Raw genomic sequence first — 18991 nt, 5'->3', positions numbered from 1 at the left:
AACTCCATGAGACGCAATCCACAGGGTACCTTCAAGGGGATGACTCTAGAAGGACACCTCCATGAGGACACCCACCTCCAACAACTACTAGGACTTTTGGGGGACACTCTGCTCTGATACTGACTACGAAACCTGAAGAACTCCCACCACTGGCAACAACGATGACAGATTCCCGGGACACTGCTGGATCCATGGTGGTGACTATTTCTCTCTCTCTTTCTCTCTCTCTCTCTTTCTCCACCCCAAATCCTTGCTTCATTTCCTACCTTTTTTCCAATCTGTCCTATCACTATCCCCTTTATTACAATTAAAAAAAAAAAAATCCCTTTTTTGTAATAACTGACTTTTTGTAATAAACTTACTAATCAGTTATGGTACTTGACCTTGCTTTTGTCTCAAGTACACTCTTGGGATCATGAGGTGAAACAAGGTCTGGCACTGGGGTTTTCTCCAATTGGACCCTGACAGCATCCGAAAGGCAATCTGCCTACACAAAGAAACAGTCATTGCACTAAACTGTGGTGCCATGGCATGTAAATTGTCGCAAAGACAAAAAAGTGTAAATATTCTTTACAGGATGTACTATAAACAAGAAAGTCCTACCCAAAAAATTCTGAATTGTCTCATGTGTCCAGACAGAAGATTTTTCTTTCTTCTTTCTACTGTACAGAATGAGATGAGGCAAAAAGGTTTTCCAGGGTAAGGTGAAAACTAAGAGGATTTTATTCATCTTGATAAATATTCCAGGTCATTTGCAGCAAATAGAAAATTGGAAGAACAACGAAACTCTTCAAACTTTCAGACTGTTATATTCTCCAGAATGGGAAAATTTACAATTCACATCATTTGACAGCTACTGTGTTCATTCAATTCTCCTGTACTAAAATGAATGTTCTTTGGGTATGAAATATGCATATAATTTGGTTTTAGCCTGCTGGAAAAAAGGCTAGGTTGCTAGAAATTAAGAGACTGATTTCTAAAGAAAAGAAATGGATTATGGTGGCTAAGGCTTCAGCTGAATGGATTGTTCAAAGGAGCTTAACACGTGGATATAATTTGCTAAAGGATTTCCCAGAGGGCTAGTGTGGTAGAATAAGTCAGATGTGTTACATAATTAATATAGCTGTTTTGTCATGGTAATTCAAGTGGTCATCAATTAAAGCAGTATAAAGGGGTAAACCACAAACTGTCAAAACTATAAACAGACCACAAAGGGTACAACCATTAAGGTAAAGAAGGGGAAAAGTAGAATACAACAAATGCAAAACTTACATCAATTAGTTGGCTGATAGAATGTATTCATATTATATAGGGTGATAGAATGTATTCTTGTTATAGACTGGCTAGCTAAAACTGCATATATTACAAGATTAATATGCTTATATTCATTTAGAAGTGGTAATACACCTTCTATCAAATTAACTAGAGGGCAACATTTTCTGCAGCATGAATATTGGCAAAAATCAGATAAAATCTCATCTGGAAGTGCAAAATTCATTTTCATCATCTGTTACTGATTTTGACAAAAGACAAAATATAGGAAGGCAAGATATAGCCAAGAGCAAGCCAACTGACTGTTAAAAAGAACCAGGCACCTGTAAACTGATGTCTCACTTTGTCTTGTAAAAGAATATCAGAGAAGATGCAGGCAAGACTTTCAATTCTTCAAATAGCAAAGGAAACTAGGAACAAATTGACAAGAAAGTAGAAATCTGAACTCATCTGCCTCATAGTAAATCTATAGCTCCTGGGAAATACAGAAGAAATTCTCAAAATGCTAAAAATAAGTACATAAAAAATAAAATGCCCTTACAGGTGTTACTGCTAACCTAAGATTGTTACAAGGTAAAGGATTTACCTACTAAAAAGTTATGTACTTTTCCACATTTGCACTGTACCCTTTACATTTTGAAACATTTTGAAACATTTCTCAATAAAAATGTTGTAGATTTCAGTTTGATCTGTCACAGGCAGTTTTACTAGAGCATGTGATAGTGCATCTCAGTGAAATTTTCGTCTAAAGGTCAGCCATCTAGCTCTGCTGGTCATGTGTGCTTCTGCCCCAGCCTATGCCAAATTATATCCACAGACTGTTCATGACTCCCTAAGGCAGATACCTAAACAAGCAAGATCTCTTGGGATGCCTTTCATGCTCTCCAGAATCTGAAGGGAGAAAAGGAAACAAGCTTAGGTTAGATGTTGACATCTTAGGAAGCAGGAATTGACTGATACAAGTCCAGCCACTGACTGTAAGGGAAAAAGAAAATGTAGACTGAGTCATTTGTTATGTCAGAGACAGGTTTATAGGGTTTATGTGGCAAGGTTTTGGTAGCAGGGGCTGCAGGAGTAGCTTCTGTGAGAAGACATGAAGAGCTGTCCCCATGTTGGACAGAGCCAATTCCAGCCAACTCCAACATGGAGCTGTTGCCGGCCAAGGCTGAGTCCATCAGCAACACTGTTGGCACCTCTGTGTAAGTTACTTAAGAAATGGTAAAGCACACTGCATAGGAGTTGTGAGAAAGGGGAGTGAGAAAATGTGAGAGGGACAACTCTGCAGACACCAAGGTCATTGCAGAAGGAGGCAGGAGGTGCTCCAGGCACCAGAGCAGAGGTTCCACTGCAGCCCGTGGTGAAGCAGGCTGTGCCTCTGCAGCCATAGAGGTCCACAGCGCATCAGATATCCACCTGCAGCCTGGGGAGGACAGCATGCCAAATCATCTGGATGTGCCCTGAAGGAAGCTGCTGCCTTTGGAAAGTCATAACCAGAGCAGACTCCTAGCAGGAACCTTGACCCATGGAGAGGAACCTACACAGGATCAGGCTTTCCGAAAGAAACTTTCGTTCCCTTTGGAAATTTAGCAGCCCTACACCTACACATATCTCCAACATCTGCTACAAGTTCTAATAAGCTATATAGATAATACTGTACATAAATTATACATACTACAGGTATTTATAGTCTTCTTTCTATAGCTATTAAATATATATTGGATTGTATATTGGACTAAAGCCAAGGTTTTCAGAAACGACAGTTGAATTTGGACAGTCACTCAAAGCTGCTAATTAGCACAAGTTAGTGGCAATCCTTCTGCTGAGCTTTGTTAAACTCCCACTTTCTGGAATCACATGAGCTTGTAGGAATTATGTTATTATGTTTTTCATTGCCTTTTTTAGGAAAAGGATTATTCCAGATCTGTTGGACGAGAAAAGCAGGGAGGAAAACTCTATGAAGCTCTTATTGTTCAGAAATCAGAAAAGAAGGTTTATTTTGTTTTAAAAGAATCTTACGACTCTGAAACCAATGTGTTGTTACTTGGGGATGGTTTTCCTCATGACCTGTGAATATTTGAAAAGCATTGTTGTCAACTTTCTATTTCCTGTGTCTCCTTTGTACAACAGCAACATTACCCACTGTCAGCTCAGTGGGAACTGCAGGGCTCCCATAGTTCCAGAATTCGATCTATTTTCACTTGAATCCTTTGTTGTAGATAATTCCACGTGTCTATTCTGTGGACATTAAGCATATACAAACCCGAGACCTGGTGTAAATCTCTTTGATTTTTAGTGCCATTTGCAGTCCTGATTTTCCCTCTTATATATATCATATGCTTGCAGTAATTGGGTATTGCTGATGTGTCTTTACTCGGTGTGTCACAAGAAAAGCTACAACGCCTTCATTCTTCCCTTGTGAATTTACAGTGTTGTCTTTCATTCCTGTTTAAATTGCAATAACTGTATCATTATTTCCTACTTTTGGTGGGGTTTTTTAATCATCTCAACACACTGCTCCACCACGTTCTTGCTGACAGCCCATCTGTTTGACATATGCATTTATTCTGACTTGCAATTGTTTACCAAATGAGAGTATCCTTTTATGAATCTACATTGAAATATTATCTCTTACATCTTCCTTAATACCTAAAAGATATTTTGTAATTAATTTCTCCCTGTTAGCATTTTTTAATTTGCATTTTTATTTTCCTCCTCAATTTATTTATTAGGTGGTAAATTGCATCACAAATACATTTATTCTTATCAGAGCAGAAGACTGATGTGCATCCAGATGTATTTATAGGTTTTGTATCTCTTAAATCAAACCTGGCTTTACAGAAATGCAAATGCAGCTATTTCATTTCTATTCACAAAGTTTACCTGTGATGCATCAACAGACGGAGGCAATATATAATAAAGAGAAGAGACAGCTGTTATAAAACCACAGAAAACATTTTTTAGATTTTATAGAACTTGCACCTCTAAATCTTAGGCTTTATTCTTAACTGTGCTTCCGCAACAATCCCCAAATCACCAGGCTGTGGACGTCATGAGCTGAGGTATAGGGCTTGTAAAAGACTTGATGAAGCTTATTCACCCTCTGTCAAGCAGCTCAGGATTTATTAACGAAAAGGGAACCTGGGGTCATGTATCTTTGTACCATGTTGGTTATTGCATCCAGCCAGGAATGAGAGAGAGGTGAGTTCTGCTCTTTCTTTCTATTGAAAAAATGAATGTTGTGGTTTAACTCCAGCCAGCAACTAAGCACAGCAGAGCCTCTTGCTCACTTCCTGCCCCACAGTGGTATGGGGAAAGAGAATTGGAAAGGTAAAAGTAAGAAAACTCATGGGTTGACATAGCAACAGTTTAATAACTGGAATATAATAATAATAATTTAAAAAAAATAACAGAAACAGAGAAATAAAACCCAAGAAAGACAAAGGATGCAAATGAAAACAATTGCTCATCACCAATCGATGCCCAGACAGTCACCAAGCAGCAGCCCCCCTGCCAACCCTCCCACTAGTTTATATGCTGAGCATGATGCCATATGGTCTGGAATATCCCTTGTGTCAGTTGGGGTCAGCTCTCCTGGCTGTTTCCCCTCCCAGCTCCTTGTGCACCTCAGCCTGCTCACTGGTGGGGTGGTGTGAGGGGCCTTCACTCTGTGTAAGTGCTGCTCAGCAAGAGTTAAAACATTGCTGGGTCATCAACGCTGCACAAATCCAAACCACAGCCTCATACCAGCTACTGTGAAGAAAATTAACTCTACCCCAGCCAAAACCAGTACAGTAGACTAAAATGCATGACAAAGTGTGTCTAGCAGGGAAAGCACTTCAAGTCTTTGCACTTTCCAGTGAGAGCTTTTGCTTCCAGATTAGATAATCTTGTAACTAATTCAGTCTAAACCCTGGTCCCAAAATGGCTTATTCTAGGCAGGCAACAGTTTTGTGTCTTGCTCCACATCAGGACAGCATGAGATGGGGCTTCAAACCCCACTAGGAAGAAAAGGTTGAACACTTTAACCGGTCAGTTGTTACATAGAAAAGAGGGTGGCAGTAACACTTTGAAGTTGTTTAAAGATTCATAATGAGAAGCTGTGTAGTGGAGGAATACTAACAATTAATTAGGCAATAAGCTGCTCACTCTTGTCACCACAGAGGCACCCGCTGGCATGCCAGGAGGCAGAGCTGAGGCACCTGGAGCCATGCTGCTGCCAGGAGCTAAGGCACTGCAGAGCTGGATGTCACAGGGATAGCAGCTGCCTCTGCGTTTTGAGGTCTGCAATTCTGGATTTCAACTGTGTTCTCCACCGAGTGCTCACATCCCCTTTCAGATCTGGCTTTCGAGTTCAATCAGTGGTGGGCAAGACTGCATCTGAAATGGTATCGTGCAGTGCTAACAAAGCACTGGTGGGACTTCATGTGGTATTGGCTATGAGTATTATAGTGCTCATCCATGGAACTCCCATGTCATGACATAGCAAGGAATATAGGTTTATATATATGATTGCTTTTGCCTGTCAAGCTGCTGCTGCTCAAGTAGAGAACTGAACAGCACACCCTGCTAAACCTCAGCAGAGATGCTGCATTTCTGGGAGCATCCCAGAGCAACACTGTGACCTGGGATACATTTGGAGGTGCCATCCCCTGCTATGGCTCTGACAGAAGGATGACCAGACAGCCTGTACTGAGATTTGAACCAAACCTCTTTCCATGCAGCCGATGCATCTGGCAGGACAGGCAGGCTCCCTCGCTCCATGCACATGTGTGCTTCCTGGCTACAGCAACGGCAAGTGCCAGTCAAGCAGACTGACAAAACAACTGCTTTTGACCTTCTCATTTCTCTCTTCCTTTCGTCATTTGCTTTGATTTTTTTCTCGTTGAAGTTCCCCTGTCATTTCAAATATGGTTGATTCTATTTACTTCATATTTCTAAATAGCTGACATACTGTCACAGCCTCCAAGGGCACCTTGATAAGTTGTCTCATTTTAAAATCACTTAGACCTAAACTGTGTGTGCCTAGCCCCCAGACAACCTCTGCGCAGCTGGAAGACGCATTTTATTCTATTCTGCATTTTCAGGCTGGTTAGAAAATTGTGGAAATTTGATGTTGTGTTTTGTGACAGAGAATTCATGTTCTCACATGCTGCTGAAAAGGTCTATTGCCACAAAGGTTTATTATTCATGTTGGTTACTTGTACAGTCCAGGCCTTTAGATTTCATCTGCTTAAGATGCATGGACACAGCCCCCCCCCCCAGCTTATGGGTTCTATACATCCTGTTTATAAAATATCTAAAGAGAGTGGGATGATCTAATTGTTTATTAACCCCGCTTCCCATTGCAGTGCTTAGGTGCAATATGTCTTTTCCCTTGGTCCATTAACCAATTCAGGCTGCCTTTCAACAAGAGAAATCTATTAGTTCTAGCAAAAGAAATAAGAAGGTTTTGCTTTATAAAAAGCTATGATTCATGAGCCAATTGACCAAATAATGGTCAATGGTTAATGAGTTTATCAAATGGGAAAAATAATAGGTTGTTTTTTCCTGTTCCTTTTTCATCCAGCAGATACAATTAAAACAAAGTCTAAATTAACGCAAAGTGTGAAGCAAAGTCTAAACTATGTTTTTTCTTCAAAGCTCAATGAGATGCCAGGAAGGGTTTACTACACCACAACAGGTATAAAAAAAACCCACAACTTCCCTCTGTGTTTTCATTATAAAGGGCTCCAAAATTTGAAGACACATCCAGACTAAATAGCTGTGTAGTTTCTGTCAAACAGCCTCCCATTGCATAATAAACACATAGCCATTAGTAAACAGGGCAATAAGGTGCTCCTCAACAATCAGTCAGTGGTTTGACAAGTCTCTCTGGGCTTCACAATAAATGCTATAACTGGCCTCTCAGAGATTTACTTCTGTCTGGAAATAACATCTTTTATGCACATGGCTCCCAGGGAAGATACAGGGTCCTGTCAAATGGTTCACTTCTGTCAATATATTGCTTTTGTCAGGGAAAATTGAAGAAATTCATAAAATAACGTGGTATATTTAATAGTGCTGCTTCCATCCCCATGCTGGCTGTGTGCTGTATTTTCCAACCTCTACATCACCCTTAGGTGTGGAATCAGGGTTCTCTCAGAGTTAAAATCCCCACAGTGGAACTGACATGTTAACCCAGCCTAGACGGAGCCTTAAATACCCATTACCAGTATATTGCCCAGCAACAGACACAGACTTCCAGGGACAGTCGCCTTTGGGAAACTTTTTCTTTCACCTCCATAAGGTTTATCACTGTTTATGCTTTGCCTGCAGAGTGGTTTATGGATGGTTTAAAGTATCTATTGTCTTTATGAGCCATGTGTTGCAGCACTGTTGACTGCCACTGGTGATTAGGAATGCTAACACATGGTGACACTTGGAGGCACAGTCTAGATGATCTCCCTGCTAGTTTTCTCTGGGGTAGAGTTAATTTTCTTCCTTTCTTCTAGCTGGTATAAGACTATGTTTTGGATGTGTGACTGTCTTGGCATTGGTTGGTTGTTGGTGAGCAATTGTTTTCATTTGCCTTACTTGTTTTTCTTGGAGTTTATTCCTCTTTGTTATTTTCCTATTATTATTATTGTTGTTGTTGTTGTTATGATTATTAGTAGTAGTAGTATTTTAATTATTACACTGTTTTTATCCCAACCCATGAGTTTCCTCCCTTTTATCCTTCCAAGACTCTCTCCCATCCTGCTGATGCAGGGAGTGAGCAAGTGGTTCTGTAGTGCTTAGTTGCTGGCTGGGGTTAAACCCTGACAGCCCCAGTCTTAACGGCTCCAGTAAAAGCTCCTTACCAAAGTGTCAAGACAAGGGGATGAGATGGTACCAATGGCCAAAAAGAGAGAATTCCTGACAGAAGCTAGGCTTTTTTGGCAAGGTAGCCAGTAAAGAAGTAAATTTCAAGGCACACAAGGTAAAGAAATAGGTCTTTGTGCCTTAGAAAATTCATAGACCTCTAAGTGATAAAAGCTTAACACTGTCAGATTTTTCACTAAGTGATTTCTGCATCTTGCTGAGGAACTTGTGGAGCACCTTTCAGTGCCTTTGAGCACTTCTTGAATTGGTCTTGGACTAATCCCAGATGATCTTGTTCATCCTGACTCTGGTTGCACTCCTTGCCTTTCCGTTCATTAAGTTGATCTCCTTTGGATATGGCTGAAGCATCTCTGCTAAAGGAACATCTTGTAGTGGCCCTTTCCTTGCATGTCTATGAAAGTCAAAGGTACGAATTCACAAAACCAGAAGACACATGGATAGATTAACACTGGAGACAGATACCCCAAATTACCTGCTCTGTACCCAAGAAAATATTTAGGCATCTTTAACAAAGATGTCATTCCTGAACTAAACTGTAGATTGTCTTTTTGACAACTGTAGATTGTCTATTTGAACTCCACAGATGCCAGGTGCAAATACTACCAGTTGCTGTGGAATTGAGTTACTATGGCTTAAGTGAAAGCTCATTTCCTGGAGGAAGGTTAGATATAAGGAAGAAGTTCTTCACAGTGAGGGTGGTGAGGCACTGGAATAGGTTGCCCAACGAGGTTGGGAATGCTCCAACCCTGGAGGTGTTCAAGGCCAGGCTGGACAGAGCCTTGGGTGACATAGCTTAGTGTGTGGTGTCCCTGCTCATGGCAGGGGGGGTGGAACTAGATGATCTTAAGGTCCTTTCCAACCCTAACTATTCTATGATTGTATGATTCTAAACCAGGCAAATATCAGACTAGAACAACTTTCTCCCATTGTTGACATGCAGAGAAGTTTACCAGGAGATGTTCATTTGCTTAGCTTCCACCCCAGGGAGTTGCATGCTGTGGCTTTGCTCAGTTTACTATCTTATCTTTGTAAACTATTATTACTGTATTTGAAACATAAAACATGGAGATTCCAGTCCTAATTAGGCAGCTGATGCACTGTAATGTAAAGGAAATGATTTTCAGGAAATGAGTGTTCCCAAATTGAGCAGTCAAAGATATTTCGTTGTTATGAGTGCTAGTGTAGCTGCAATGTGGCAGTAAATGCTGGGGATTTGGTTGTGGGTCTTGCAGCACCTCTCACCATAGAGTGTGAGTATGTCAGGCTGCATTATGGAAAAAGGCAATGAAACCAGAATATTACTGTTGTTGATATTGTTGCAGAAAAGATAAAAGCTATAAACTAAATGCTTCACTCACACTGCAGGCAGCACCTCCTTTTAATTAATAAAACAATCTAATATTTCTAAGGAAACATGAAAGGTCAAGTGTGTAACATTGCTGCAGGTGCCAGGTTGTAGATATAAGGACAGCTGAAGACAAAAGTAGTTACAACACCCTAGATATGCAGCTGCCTGACTAACAAATATAGGACATTCATTACCCCCCAGACTTCTGAGAATGGAGTGTGTGGTTAATAAAGAGCCCCAAACTGGTGATGCATCAACCTGTGAGCCGAAGATTTTACCTGTAAAATCAGACTTCAAACTAAGGTTCTTTGAAGAGCTGGAGCCATAAAAGTTGTATCTGGAAATCTGGAATTGCAGTACTAAATAGGATGATGAGGGGAGAAAAGGTGGAAAGTTTCTGTCTCAAATTGGTAATCATTTAATCAATGTTAAGCAGCAACCTGGATGGTTTAATAGAGAGGTTGGACAGAAAGTAAACAGTCTAAATGAAACTATTAATACATATATTAGAGATTGGCTAATAGGATTAAAGCTGAATTAGCTTGTGGCTGTTTGTATGTACTTACTTTGGTAATGAATTAATTTTATAAAACACTGATATTCCATGTCTTGTCAGAAATGTCATCTTTTATTACAATAGAGCCTGCGGTCACATGCATAAATATTGGTGCAGTAAAATATATTTTCATTGATTTTTTTCCTGGCAATTGACAGACAGTTGCATTTTTCACATATATTTAACAATTTCACTTCGTTCATCTAGACCAGCTGTTTTAGGAAGTAAAGCAAAACTGCTGTTTAAACATGTACCTTCTCCTTCCTTCCCTTCCTCCCTCCCTCCCCTTTTATAAGGTCAGGTAGGTTAAAACAGAAGCTACAAAAAAAGTCTGAAGATAAAATATTGATGTACAACAATTCAAGCTGCATACACAAGGTACTGTTGGGAACAACTGTTCCTGAACAGAAAAGTTCAATGAAAACATACGATCTGAAAAAAATGGTGCATAAGAAGAACAAAGCCAGATTTTCAGAGTCCGAATGGCTTTCTGTTGAGAGCTTGACTTGGTCAAATAAACTATGATCTATCTGGAATAACAGAGTAATATTTACTTTTCAATCCACCCATTTTCCTCTGAATAAAACGTATATAATTCCCAAGGTATTTAGAGTCATGAGATTTTGTTTGTATGGAGCTTCAGAGGTGGAAAATGTCATCCTTTCATTCCTGGTGTTGCGGCTGAGCTGGTAAATGAAGCCTTGGGGTGGAGATGCTCAACCACCATTTTTCATGAGTCATTTAAGCTTACCCCTCAAGCCCAGCACATCACTTGTGCATCTGTTTGTGGTTCTAGGTGCTGGGGCACCCAGAGGGGCATTTATGGAGAACTAGAATAAAAATGATTTTTAAATCCACTTTGCAGTGTCTTTGCTCACTTGGAAGGTGATAGACTCATGTCTTTTATTACTTATTGCAAACAGAATGGGAAAATGTTTAATTCTTAAATTGCCATGCAATTAAGATGCCTGGTCCCTAATGACCAGCAAAGAGGACATAGCGCAGAATGTATCAATAAAAAAACCAAGGAAATTAAACCTGTTCAGGACTGACACAATATAATTAAATTTTAAATTTGTTCCTGAAAGGGTATTGGCACAAACTGAGCTCATTAATTCTAAATTAAAGCTTTTATTCTGGCCTGCCTACGACAACCCCTTCTAAAAAGGCTCTGTTTGCTAGATATCCAGGTGGCATTCACACATTTATTGCATTATAGAAAGAGACTTGACAGATTCTTATCACTTCAGTGCAAATAAAAATGAACATTTAGAATTATGTGCCTTCTTAAGGAAGCCTGATTCTTCATGATACTCTTCTAATTCTTATGGCATAAATATGTGTGAGTTTAGAACGTATACCTTGTATAGTCCTTAGTCGAGAAACTGGCCAAATTCTATCCACCATCTACCAGAGATGGAAAATCTGCCCAAGAATTGTGACTGCAGTAAAACCTGACACAGAAACAGCGGAAACAGATGATGAGTTCATAGTTTAAAGCAGGTTTATACCGTTAGGCTTAATGAATATTGCCTGGAAGCTCCCAAAGACAAGTGATCTGAAGATAACTAAAACACATCAGTAACTGTTGTCTGTTGCAAGTTGAGCACAAAATAATTTTTGGGAGAAATGACAACATATTCTGCTTCACCTGAGGCATCAGATTTGTAGGTAAAGCCTGGGGTTCAGCTCATGAAAACTTAGCCCTTTAGAAGCCATCTGAATATCTAGGTGCTGTATTCCCCGCAGTGTCAGCTGAAAGTGTGAATCAAGTGTTATTCTTAATAAGGCATCCATACGACTTGACTTAAATAATGATTTCAATTTGAACTAGCTGGTCTGGCACTAGTTCTGTATTGCAGCTTTGTTGCTGAGATTATTAAACTAGTAGCATGACATCTGCACAGCCACAGTTTCCGTTTCCAACCATCTGCAGCTAATCTAATCATCCCATGCAGTCACATGTTGCTTTACAACCCTGACTAGGTTAACTGAGGTGGAATAATTGAAGCTAATTGTTGCAACGCAGACAAGCCCTGGCTAGATTTAAAACATTAAGTCATTACAGCACCACGTATTTATGCTAGAGGGCACTCATATTTCATTCTGAGCAGTAACAGAGCTTGGCATTTGTATAACATATATCTTCAAAGCACGGTGCTAACAGTAACTTTCAAGGAGTGCTGTGAGGTAGGTGTGTACATCAATCCCTATTTTCCAGATGAGGAAACGGAGGCAGAAAGGTTATTTGACCCAGTTCACAGCAGGAGTTAAAGGATGTTTAACACAAGTGTTAAGGGGTAACACTGCAATCAAAACAACTTGAAAATTATTCTCCTTGAAAAAGCCAGCTCATGATATATATAGATCCTTACATCTATGTGTGTGCACAGACTGATTCTCGATGTGGACTTTTTATTTTTAAAACCACAGACCTTGCTTTCTTATTCTAAAATTCCATGACAAAAAATATATCAATTTAAGGCTTTAGGAGGAGCACACAAAGAGCTATGTCTGCATCCCTGGCTCTCCTTTGCAGCGTCTACGCAGTAACAGATTATTCGGTGATAAAATCATCAAATAATTTGGGCTGGAAAAGACCTTAAAGGTCATCAAGTCCAACCATAAACCTAGCACTGCCAAGTTATAGGATGAACTTCAAAGGCACACGAACCCCATAGGTCTCACAGGATAAGGTCAGCTTGAGGATTTCCTGAATCAATACCTATTTACTAGCCTTTGAGACTTTCATTCCAAGTGTTCAGTGAAGAATTGCAGTGACATCTGCAAACACAAGATGTCGTGAGATTCTGCCTCCTCCTCTCCATGGTGTTACACGTCTTTAAGGAAAGAAGCTCATCTCAGAAGACAACTCCTGGTACTGAGAGTTCATAGCTTAGGAAGGAAAAGGCTGAGTAGGAACAGAAAATGCAAGTGATTTGCCTACAGCAGGAGATGGGCAAAGTTTGTCTTGCCGAGGCTTGAGCCAGATGCCAAGACTTCTTGCCTAGACACACTTATCTGAATGACTGCAAATTTTGTGAGATTCTGGAAATCAACCACTTCATTTCCACAATGCAGCTCAACAAATTCTGCACATACTCCAGGAGTGGTTATTAGGACTGTTTCATTTTGCTTCCTGTGATCATTCATACAATTGTGTGTTTTAGAAGTAATGTTCGCAGAAAGCAAATACCCTGCTATTAAACACAGATGCATTTCTGAAAAGTTCAGCTGTTACATTATAGTGTGGATAGTGGATTTTTCCATGAGAATCACCATAATGGAGGGATGAATGCAGGGACTTACAGAATATACACAGTTCAAACACTTTGGGACATCTGTGGCATTAAGGATGGAGAGGTAGGAACAAAATGAATATTTTTCAGAGGAATTACTGGCTTTATAGAATAGATAACTTTTCTGAAGACTCTTAGCTGCTTCACCTTTGAGGTTGTACCCCTGATTCCCTGTTTTGTCACCTCTCACCCTTGACTTGTTCCATTTTACTTCATCTGAAGACAATGGTAACAGCTATGAGAATGTAACTCTTCAGAAAGAGAGCAAATACTGCATCACGGTTCAGTCTCAGAAGGTGAAATCTTCTGAACTGAATGACGTGAAAGGTTGCTTCATATTCACTTGTGCTACCTTCTTTTTGTCTTTTTCTGAACAGCTATATTTTCATTATCATCATCTTCCTCATATGAAACAAGATCATTGAAGTCTGACGTGTGACAAAACGGTGCAGTTGTGACGGTTGTCGGCTCAGTGTATTGAGAAGACAGCCTGGAGGACTAATGGACAAGTAGAATATTGATGTAGTCACATCACAAACATGAGCTTTCAGAAAGCACATTGCAAAGAAATAGGTTTTGATATCACTGGTGGTGCTATCCCACCAGGAAAACACACCATCACCATGAGTCTCATTTGACCAGTAGCCAAGGACAGTTTTGAATAGCTGCTATGAATGAACATGATAAATTTTAGCTGTCAAAAAAATTATGGAAAAACTTAAGTATATTTTTGAGAAAATGGCAATTTGCTTATGGACAATCTGGGCAGGCTGGGTATGCTGGATAAAGTATAAATTGTGAATCGTAGTTTTTCAGCTCTTTTGATAGTCTGGAAGTCTCTTAGGATTTGAAGCAAGCTGAACAACTGACAGTCTTGGAGGAATTCAAGTGTGGTTTTATAATATCTGGTTCAATAGACTGAACTGGATCACTCTCACTAGCAATTATGTGTTTCACCAAGCATCTGGAAGCTTCATTGATGTTTATATTTTCCTGCATGTGAAAGAGAAAGAGGTTGATTAGTCAATATTAATTACACCAGGCTGCAGATTTCCTGTGCATAATTAAACTTTTCTCTAGGCAACATCAGAAGTTTACTTTCCTTAATAAACAGCTTTCAAAAAGTGACAGTATTAATAATGCTTACTGTAGTTTTTAAGTTAGTTAGGTTTTATGTATATTATGATTCATATCTCCTTTAAATTATACACAGAGCTCACTTTCAATTACTCCAAACTCTTGGTGATTTGATTGCTTCAATAAACCAAACAAACAAGTGCCAGAGGGACGTTAAAGACAGATGCCTGAAGTAAAGCTCTGGAGTCCATATTTCACTGCTTGAATAAAAGTTACTCTCATTTTCAAATTATTAATTACCTACCAGCAATTACAGCCATCAACAACACTAATTTTTTAAGCCTTTTCCACAGTTTCAAGAGATTTCTGTATATCACGCTCAGAATGAAAGCCATGATGAGCCAGATTCATTAGATAAATGATACAATTTCAAGTTATTCACAAACCAGTAAAAAGGTTCTACATCATCTGAAATCCTCACTTATTTTTTAGTTGAGGCTGATTTATCTCAAATGTACTGCTTCAGAAGAGATATATCACCACTGGTTTCATTTGTAAGACAGAAATCCTCACTCTAGGAGTTTAGAAGCAAAGGCAAAGAACGTCTTTGTCTACTTGCGGCTTACTTCAACAGCACGTTTAATTTGGAGCAACCCTTACTCTCTTTGTAGAACAGGCAAAGCTGAAACAGCCCGATCAGTGAGACACAGCTCGGATCAGCGTATAAGTAGCAATACTGAGTAAGAATTTTTGTTTTTAATGAAAGCAACAGATACATTTGGAATAAAAACTCAGGCTTTCTGGCATAAAGACACTCTTCTACTCTAACTATTGGCACTGATTATTTATTTTGTATGACAGCATATAGAAACCTCACTGTAGCTTCAATCTCCTGGGAAATCATATCATACACCCACATCACACACAATAGAAATGCATATAGACATGAATGTATATATTTATGTATATGCAGATACTCCTCTTCCTCCATAAGCACTATGATTTTATTTGCAATCTAAGATTATCCAGATTTCCAAGCTGGATCTGGAGTCTGTTGTACTTAGACCACAAACACCCATGCACAGAATGCCATGAAGTCTACCTTCAGCAAATGCTCAGTGTCAATTCAACATAATCTGTTCAATTTAACGTGAAACCTTTTTCTGCATGTTTATGTTCAAAAAATGTCAGATGAGATGTTTAAGTATGAAGTTCAGCTATAAAGGAGAGACCAAATTACATGTGTGTGTGTTTCAGTTGAGCTGATACAACTATATAAAGATCAAAAGCTAAAGTAATAGATTATGTGTAGGTGATTTGCCCTTGAGATCAATGGCAAAGCTCCACAGACTTCATTGACCGTCCCTTTACACCACAGTAAAGAGCTGAAACCTGAGGATCTAACTGAAAATGTTAATTAGTGCTGAGATTTCAAAGTTTTCTTCACCTACACAAGTGAACTTAAATATTTAATCTTTGACCTCTAAATAGTATCAGGTGGCTGTAAAAAACCAAATCTTCAGACAAATAATTTACATACTAACCCCTAGAAAGTACTACAGAGCTGAGAATCATCTCTGTACTGAGATGTTAAAATGTTACTGCATCACATGGCTTTCTCAGACTAGACAAGCAAATTCCTCAAGCATGCACCAAAACGTTTTTCAAGACACTGTGAAATTTTGTTAGAAAAAATTGACATGAAAAATATCTCTCGGTACTGCTGAGAAAGTCAAAGACAAAACAAGACTGTTAAATGCACAAAACCATGTTAAAATCTATTGCATTGTGTTTTCCCTTATTACTGGAATGATAAGAACTTTGTTTACCCATGTGCTGCTTCTCTCTTGGGATGGCAAAGTGCATTATTTCAATAATATAGTAGGGACTACCTGAGGTTGTGCCCAAATTGATTAATGTTAAGATGTACTAACAGAAACCATCTTTGTCAGAGACTTAAGATCAGCATTTTATAAGGGTCAGAAAGGGAGAAAGAACCCAGGACCCCAAAAGCATAAAATGGGTATAGGTGGACATCTGTCTTCCCCACTGGTGGTGGATGGAAGTCCATGTGCCAGACGTGAGACTAAAATTTCAGAAGCAATGAAAATGCTGCTTTACTTCAGCTAGAAATCAAACCAAAGTAAAATTGGATCACTAAACCTCCTTTTAAACTTCTATAGCTTTCTGGGGGAAGAAAGCCAAATTTGAAAATGCAAATACTGTTTTGACAACAAAAGTCAAAATATTTAGTTTTGGGAATATGAAAATTAAAAGCTGCTTCTTTTTTTCTGCATTGCTCTTTCTTATTTTTAATTAAATTAGTCACCAAATTTGACCCATATTCCTTATTATGTTGTTAACTGCATTTGAGACTATGTTTGCTGTTTCCCTGGTAGGTGTCTGCACATATCTAGATCTACTAGATATGTGAAGTGGAATGAGATACAGATAGAGATCACCCCCAGCTCTTTATTCCACCTGAAATGGCTTCATGCCCATCTTCTTCTCTGCCAGGGGCTATTCCTTCAGATGCGCCTGCTAAAGTTTATGTGACTGAGCTCTTCTTCAAGCAAAATGTGCTGGTTTGCTCCCTGAAGCATTCACACCCATGTGAATAAAATTCTACCTTTTGTTCTGTATAAGAGGAAAGGAATAAAAAGACCTGTCCATAGTGCGTGTTGGATCAGAGTGGCATTTTCTCATCCTGAACATTTATGTGAACTGTCTAAGCTGCGTGAATGGAAATTTCTGTCAGATACAGCAGAGCAAGAGAGGAAAGGTGACTCCAGCAGACAGCACAACTATTTTTGAGCTTGTGTTAGCTCCAGCCTTCTCCCATGGTTCAGATGACAACTGGTACGTGGATGAGAAGTGACATGTTAAGCCACATGCTGAAAGAAGCCTGTGTTTATGCCAGCAAAGCAACTCCTACTGTCCCAGCTCTATGACTTGATTGCTTCCTTTCTGATGCTATGTTGCCTTTTGTTACAGCCCTAATCCTATGGCGTCTATTCCATGTCCTAGGTCTGTGGATCAGACATTGCTGTATTCTGGCCTGTCTAATGAAATATTGATTTCCACACCTCTCCTCCTACAGTGTGTTTTGCAAAAGAAAAATCAATATTCTGCTAGGCAGCAAAGCAGCCACAGACAGTAGAAGGTGATCTGCTATCCAAACGCAGACATCCAGAGACTTGGTAATTTTAGAGAACAGGAGGTGTTGAAAGGTGATTTAGGGAAGGAAGAAGAAAAGGAGCAGGTGAAAATCCACCTATCAAATACAAAGAAACAAATAATCAGAGTGTAAGATTGTACAGCGAGGAGTAATCACAGACACCCTACTAGTTGTACTGAAACATGGAAGCAGCCCCAGTGACACAGATCGAAAAGACATCTTTCAGTGGGTCTCTGTGTTGAAATGCCTTAACTGTCATCTCCTTTATGGCTTTTTTTCTACACAAAACACCACAGGAACTGTGATAATTGCTGCAGTTCAGACTTTTTTTTTTGCCTTGCCTTGCCTTTCTTTTCCTTGCCTTCCCATGCCTTTCCTTTCCTTTGCCTTCCATTGCCTTTTGTCTTGCGTTGCCTTTTGCCTTGCCTTGCCTTTTGCCTTGCCTTGCCTTCTCTTCCTCTTTTCTTCTTCTTTTCTTCCTCTTTTCATCTTCCTCTCTTCCTCTTCTATAGGTTTTACTGAGATGCCTACTCGTCTCCTTGGTAGAGCCACTCCTTAATGTCAACATGTTCATGGGTTATCTAGCTCTTCACATGGTACTAGATGCACCTGTAGTGCTGTGGTTTCAGCCTCTTCCATATCACTTCTAGTTTTACAGTTCTCCAAACACAGTGGAAGGTTTGTCTACCTGTACTACTTTTAAGGCTGCTATTACTCAGCACTGCATCTTTGAAGTGTGATTTACACAGCACCCTTCTGGAATACAGAAGTGCTGCTGTGGCCATTTTTCAAATGAAGAAAAAGTACAGCCCCTAAGAGAGGAAACTGCATGATCCAGTACATGGTGGCTAGTTGGAAAGTGGGAGACGGCATATTTGAAGTCTTCTCTTGATAAGGTAGGAATACAATACCTTTCCTTCCCAAGGCTTGTAGGGAAGCTTTTACTGCAAGACCAAAACTGAAGGATTTTACCCATATTAACAGTTCCTTTGTTGCTGTTAGTCCTCTCTTCCTGCTTTTACTCTACTTCTCACGTTGACAGCCTGATTTAGCAGGCTAGCTTTTATGAAACCCTTTCCTGAGCAGCTCCCCTTGTCCTGTCCCCTGAGATGTCCAACCCATGTCGTGACTTTTGTGCCTCAGTAAATCCCAGCACCTGAAAGACACTATCACAGTGTCATGGTTTAAGCCCAGCTGGTAACTCAGAACCATGCAGCTGCTCGCTCACTCCTCCACTTCTTCCTCCCCCTGCTCCTGAAGGGATGGGGAGGAGAAACAAAAGAACGTAACTCCCACGGGTTGATATAAGAGCAGTTCAGTAACTAAGGTATAATACAAACCACTACTGCTACCACCAATAATAATACTGATAAGGGAAATAACAAGAGGAGAGGACACAA

General features: G+C 39.7%; 1 protein-coding gene across 1 annotated transcript in view; it reads right to left on the bottom strand.

Annotated features, from left to right (window-relative positions):
• Positions 1 to 14126: 14126 nt before the first annotated feature.
• Positions 14127 to 18991, bottom strand: part of RAB38 (RAB38, member RAS oncogene family) — a 19998-nt gene continuing 15133 nt past the window's right edge. The window contains exon 3 of the mRNA XM_010018037.1: positions 14127 to 14329. Within this exon, the coding sequence (XP_010016339.1) occupies positions 14177 to 14329 (153 nt within the window). The 3' untranslated portion in view covers positions 14127 to 14176. The remainder of the gene's footprint in view (positions 14330 to 18991) is intronic.

This window comes from Nestor notabilis, unplaced genomic scaffold, assembly GCF_000696875.1.
Source record: "Nestor notabilis isolate BGI_N333 unplaced genomic scaffold, ASM69687v1 scaffold167, whole genome shotgun sequence".
Taxonomy (NCBI): domain Eukaryota; kingdom Metazoa; phylum Chordata; class Aves; order Psittaciformes; family Psittacidae; genus Nestor; species Nestor notabilis.
The sequence above is the reverse complement of the archived record's forward strand: the minus strand, read 5'-3'. Positions and strand labels throughout refer to the sequence as shown.